At 47.9% G+C, this 6,382-nt stretch overlaps 1 protein-coding gene across 1 annotated transcript in view; it reads right to left on the bottom strand.

The window, feature by feature from the left end:
* Positions 1–1,259: 1,259 nt before the first annotated feature.
* The window catches only part of LOC109785679 (flavonoid 3',5'-hydroxylase 1-like), a 29,477-nt gene continuing 24,354 nt past the window's right edge, over positions 1,260–6,382 (bottom strand). Inside the window, exon 2 of the mRNA XM_045231994.2 lies at positions 1,260–1,889. Within this exon, the coding sequence (XP_045087929.1) occupies positions 1,260–1,889 (630 nt within the window). The remainder of the gene's footprint in view (positions 1,890–6,382) is intronic.

Raw genomic sequence — 6,382 nt, 5'->3', positions numbered from 1 at the left:
CCGTATTTAGAAATATGTTTTGTCGCATTTTAAAAATATTTTCATGATAATGTAAAAACAAATCCATACAAATTTAAAAAGGTATTCAATATGATAATGCAAAAACTCTAATTTAAAATGTTTGACGTACAACAAGTATTCTGTTAAATATTTAAGATTTATTTAGAAAATGTTCAGCTTATATCTAAAGAATATTCGACCTATCTATAAGAAAAATGTTCAATGTTTATAAACGAAGTTAACTTGTATTTGAAAAACGAAAAAAAGGAAGAAAGAAATCCGGTTATAAAAAGCAAAAGAAAAACCAATAAAAATATATAATTCAAGTTAGTTTTCTATATTATATTATATTCAACATGATTATTATTCAACATGATTATATATAATTAAATTTAGTTTTTATATTATATTCAACATGATTATTATTTAGTTTTTTAAATATTATATTCAACTCGTGAGAGCAAAAGGAGAAAAGAAAAGAAATCAACGGCACTTTTGGGGACAAGTGTTCTCCAACAAGTTGTCATGAAACAACACTAAGAAAAGGTTTTTATTTATTTATGCAACTAGTTGTGTCCCACTACTCAGTTTTGCCATTAGAAATTACAACTTCTCAAAAATGCCATCATTCCATGAGATGTTTGCTAAAAAATGCCATTAGATATCTAAAAATGCCATCGTTCCATTAGATGTATGCTAAAAATGCCATTAGAATCATTATTGTTAGGTCAAACCCGTTGACCATGTTATATGACAAAAATATCACAACACCCACATGTCAGCTCTCTCTATACCACAATTATAAGTGTGGGCCCTACTTGTCAGAGTAAGCAAGAAAATTTTTTTAGAGAAAAATAAGGGTGTTGTTGGGATCAAGTGGGACCTGCACTTTATTGTAGTGAGATAGAGGAAGAGCTGAGATGTTGATCCATAGGTATTTTAGACATTATAACATGGAAAATGAGAATTGAGATGACAGTAATGGTGTCCAATGGCATTTTTGAGCATGCGTCTAACGAAGCAATGCCATTTTTGAGTAGTTGAAATTTCTAGTGACAAAACTGAGTAGTGGGACATAACCAGTGGCAAAAATGATAAAACCCAAAGAAAAGATGCAATTGTACCTTTTGACAACTTAAAGCAGGCAATTTCATTTCGCCGGGAAGGCAAATGTACGAAGCATGCAGCACACGCAAAGCTTCTATCACACCAAACATGAAACACAACATGATCGTCACCAACTCGAGACACACGAACAATCACGCGTACGCAGCCGGCACGAGCCGCGGCGTGACGACGGCCTTGAGCAGGACGGCCTTGGGCAGTGCCAGCCCGAAGGTCTCGGCCATATCCACCTTTTCCTCGCCGTCCGGCAACCGCCACTCGAACGCGTGCACCAGCGTTCCCAGGAAGTACTGCACAAACACCATTCCGGCCAGCTTCCCAGCGCATATCCTCCTGCCGGCGCCGAACGGGATCAGCTCGAAGTTGTTCCCCATCGGGTCAATCTTGGCCGCCGGCCCGGACAGGGACCGCTCTGGCCGGAACTCCAGGGGGTCCTCCCACGCCGCCGGGTCGCGGCCGATGGCCCAGATGTTGATGAGGAGCCGCGTGTTGGCGGGGACGTGGTGGCCGTCCACCTCGCACTCCTTGAAGGAGAAGTGCGGCAGGCTGAGCGGTGTGGAGGGGTGCAGGCGCATCGCCTCCTTGCATATGGCCTGCAGGTAGGGGAGGTTGGCGATCTCGGATTCCTCGAGGCGGCGGTGAAGGCCGATGACACGGTCCATCTCCTCCTGGGCGCGCCCCATGATAGACGGGTTGTTGATCATCTCCGCCATTGCCCACTCCACGATGATCGATGATGTGTCCGTGCCGGCCGTGAACATGTCCTGCATGCATGCATACACGGGTTTACAATTCCAAGTTCTACTATGTTTTTGCTGCATTTTTCTACAATCTACGTGTGCATGCTTATATGCGTTCGAGAGTGGATTATCCATCATACCCAATGTATGCGTCCACCTTTTCTTTCAATTGTTGAGATTCGTGCCTCAAAATACATGCACATTATTTTCTCTTTCTGTATTATGTATAACCACCTCACATATCGTGCCTCCTTTTCCATGCCTAGTGGGAGGTGACTATGTCATGTAGCAGTTACGAAATGCTTGAGAACACTGTCCTACCCACTGCCTGCCACCACTAGCCCACCACTCTCAGACTCACTTCATCTCTGTCTCACAAATGTCATCACTCTTCTTTTTAGGAAACGATATAAATGGCTAATAATGTTTTGAAGCAGTGGTTGTGTTGTGTGCATCACAATGATTCAGGGGCTGGGAGTTATCCTCGGTCCCTAAACAAAAATATGTTTTGAAGCATAAGTTTGATTGATATTCTGTTTGAACAGTTGTGTTTATTCTAGAGGAGATATTTAGAAAAAGATTAATATTGAATATATTATTGGAATGATTTTTCTTACAACAAAAATACAATTCGTCTTTTGACTATTATTTTATTTAATGCTCTCAAGGTTCACTCTCTTCGGGGGTTTACCACAATGTTTCACTGTTTTTAAATGCACTTTGAACTTGCATCATGCAAATTAGTTTGAGTGTACCATAATATTTCCTTTTGTGTCAGTATGTGCTACCAAACCAACTCAATGTGAATACGCTAGTGAGGGTACAAATCTCCAACTCAATGAATTGCTGATGCAAGCACGAGATATCCTGTGTACGGTACTCCTATGTGTGCATTTCTCCTATGTGTTCTGGGATGAATCACTAGAATGGCAAAGTAGTAATTACTTACGAAAAAGCATGCACTAGAATGGCAAAGTTTTTTTTTCTGGAATACGCACGAGTGTGCGTATCATTCATTAATAGAAGGAAGGGAGGAGAATCCCAATGTCCACAAAGTTACATTTGCGGTGCGTCCACATGTCGGATGAACCGCCGACGACGTCTAATGCATATAAGTGACTACTCCCTAATAGCCCACCTCGACAAGTCTGCAAAGAATCCATCAAGATCGCCTTTGAGCAGCCCTGCATCTCGCCATACTCGTCCTCGGTGTTGATCCGCTCGATGACTGTTGTTGTTGATGGTGCGGCCCCTTCGAAAACGATGCTATTGCGATGTTTCCACAGCTCCCAGAGCGCCAGCAAGGTAATGGCGCGGGTGGTCCTCTTGTGAACTTGCACTTGCTCCTGTCACATGCACCAGTCCTGCAGGGACTCATTGGCCGTGGCCACCACGCCCTGTCTGCCGGTCGCGGATACAACCCACAGCCATATCTGACGAGCAAAAGCGCAAGTTACCAGGAGGTGGTCGATGGTCTCTTCATGTTGGTCGCAAAACGGGCATGCTGCCTGGTGTGGTAGGCCACGCCGGGCAAGTCTATCTGACGTCCAGCAACGGTTCTGGATCGCTAGCCAGTTGAAGAATCGGCACTGCAAAGGGGCTCTTGACTTCCACGTGAAGGCTGCAGTTGGAGAAACCTCCAGACCTGCAAATTTGGCCGCATACGCCGAGCGGACCGAGAAGGTGCCATCTTTCTCCCATGACCAGAGGATGGTGTCGTCCAAGGCAGGGACAAGCTGAACTTCTGCCACAGTTGGCCATAGGGCCATGAACTGATGTATCTCGTTGGCAGTGAGGTTCGGGCCAACGTCGAGCGCCCATGAGTCATGCAGCAGCGCTTCTGCAACCGTCCGTGTTTTCTTGACCCGCGTCGCCACCTTGTCATATATGAGGGGTGCAAGCTCGCAGGCTCGGAACCCATGGATCCATCTATCCTCCCAAAATAGAGTAGTCTGACCGTTCCCTACTTGAGCTCTTGCTGCCGCATTGTAGATTGCCCGGGAGTCAGCCGGGACTGAAATTTTGAACTCGGCCCAAGATTTGGACCTGTCAGTTCTTTGCAGCCATGGCCATCGCGCTTGTAATGCCAAGTTCAGCCATCGAAGGTCCGGAATGCCTAAGCCGCCTGCCCACTTCGGTCTGCATACCTTGTTCCAGGCGACCGCACAATTTCCACTGTTTGCCTCCGAGGTGCTACACCATAGAAATCCACGACAAATTTTGATTAGGGCCTTGACGGTTTTCGCCGGGATATCCATAGCCAACATTGCATGGATGGGTATTGCACATAGAACCGACATGACGAGAATGAGTCGACCACTCTTTGGCAGCAAGGCCGCTCTCCAGTTGGGTAGGCACCCAGCAAGTTGGTCCACCAGCCCCTGTAATTGCGCGGCTGTTTGTTTTCGCAGTGTCAACGGCAGTCCGAGGTACTTGCACGGGAAGGATGAGCTCGCGCATCTGAGAGAGGAGCAAACCAGTTCAACGTCCTCTTGGCAGCACCTGATTGGGACTGCAGCGCTCTTCAACATGTTTACAAAGAGTCCCGAGGAATGGCCAAAAGCTTGTAGGATTGTGTTGCACACGCTGATCTCCGTTGCATTGGGTCGGAAGAAAACCATAACATCATCCGCGAACATGGACACCCTTTGGTGCATGCCGGTGCGAGCAAGGGGCGCGAGCAGTCCCCTTTGTGTGGCCAGGTTGAAAAGCTTTTGCTACGGCTCCATGCACAAGATGAAGATCATTGGGGATAGCGGGCATCCTTGCCGCATGCCTTGGTAGTTGAGAATAGGCTTTCCAGGTATGCCGTTGACCATGATTCTTGTCGAGGAGGTGGCAAATAGACCACATATCCATGATATCCACCGCGGGCCGAACCCCATCTGCCTGAGCACCTCGAGAAGGAAAGGCCATTTTACCGAATCGAAGGCCTTCGAAATGTCGAGCTTAAGCATTATCATGGGCTCTTTTAGTGCGTGTAGACGTCGCGCAGTGTGTTGCACCAACATGAAGTTGTCGTGTAGTGATCGCCCACGAATGAAAGCGCTCTGGTGATGGCCCACTAGCATGGGCAGGTCGCCCGTCAGTCGTGTTGCAAGCAATTTGCCAAAGATCTTGATTGCCCCGTGGATTAGGCTCAACGGCCGAAAATCCTTGATGTCCACAGCGCCATCTTTCTTAGGGAGCAGCGACACAATCGCTTTGTTAATCACTGCAAGGCCCCGCATGTCTCCTTGGAAGAACTGGTCCAGCGCGCGCATGAAATCCCGCTTGATGATCGACCAACAGGAAACGAAGAATCTGCCAGTGAATCCATCAGGCCTTGGAGCTTTGTCCAGCGGCATTGATTTGATTGTCTTTTCCACTTCCTCGGCCGAGAAGGGCGTCTCCAGGTGTGAAAGGTCATGTGAGGGCAGCTCAAGAATATCCAGGTTCAGAGAATGCTGCCTTCAGATGGGGTTGCAAGTAGCGCTGTGTAGTAGTTGTCGACAGCTTCGGCAATGCTCTCGTGTCCAGTGAAAATTTCTTCGTCCTTCTGAATGATGTTGATCATGTTTTTTCTTTGCCGGCGCCTTGCATGCCTATGGAAGAATTCAGTGTTTGCATCGCCTTCCCGCAAGTGGAGAAGTCTGGACCGTTGTCGAGCGATCGTCCGCTCGAGAGAGCTCAGGCCTAGAAGCTTTTTCTTGAGAAGTTTCCGCAGGCCAAATTCCGGATCTGAGAGAGTTCGTGACTCCGCTGCCATATCTAGTCTGAGGATGACCTCCATTGCAAGTGCAATCTGAATCCGCACATTGCCGATCCAGCGGTCGCCCCAGCTTTGCAATGCTTTGGCAGTGGCCCTCAGTTTCGCGTCTAAAGCCACAAATGGGTTTCCCTCTGACGGTATGGAAAGCCACGCCGTTTCCGCTGTTTCATGAAAGCCCTCCGCTTTAGGCCAGAAGGCCTCGAACTTGAATCTACGGCCCATCACAAAATCCGCGTCCAAATCAAGTAGCAGTGGGCAGTGATCGGATACCGCCGATCCGAGCGCCGTAAGAAGGCAAGCCGGGTAAAGGTCCTCCCAGGAGTTTGTGATGAACACGTGATCGATCTTCTCCATGGTTGGGCGCTGATGCTCATTTGTCCACGTGTAGCGCCTGTTGGGGAACGTAGCAGAAATTTAAAATTTTCCTACGTGTCACCAAGATCAATCTAAGAGATGCTAGCAACGAGAGGGGAGGAGTGCATCTACATACCCTTGTAGATCGCGAGCGAAAGCGTTTAAGAGAACGGGGTTGATGGAGTCGTACTCGTCGTGATCCAAATCACCGATGATCCTAGCGCCGAACGGACGGCACCTCCGCGTTCAACACACGTACGGAGCGGGGACGTCTCCTCCTTCTTGATCCAGCAAGAGGGGAGGAGAAATTGATGGAGATCCAGCAGCACGACGGCGTGGTGGTGGAAGTAGTAGGATCCCGGCAGGGCTTCGCCAAGCGCAAGCGGGGAGGAAGAGGTGTCACGGGAGGGAG

The sequence above is a fragment of the Aegilops tauschii genome, chromosome 7 (assembly GCF_002575655.3).
Source record: "Aegilops tauschii subsp. strangulata cultivar AL8/78 chromosome 7, Aet v6.0, whole genome shotgun sequence".
In the NCBI taxonomy this organism is placed as follows: Eukaryota; Viridiplantae; Streptophyta; class Magnoliopsida; order Poales; family Poaceae; genus Aegilops; species Aegilops tauschii.
Note: the sequence above shows the minus strand (reverse complement) of the source record. Positions and strands in the feature narration are given on the sequence as shown.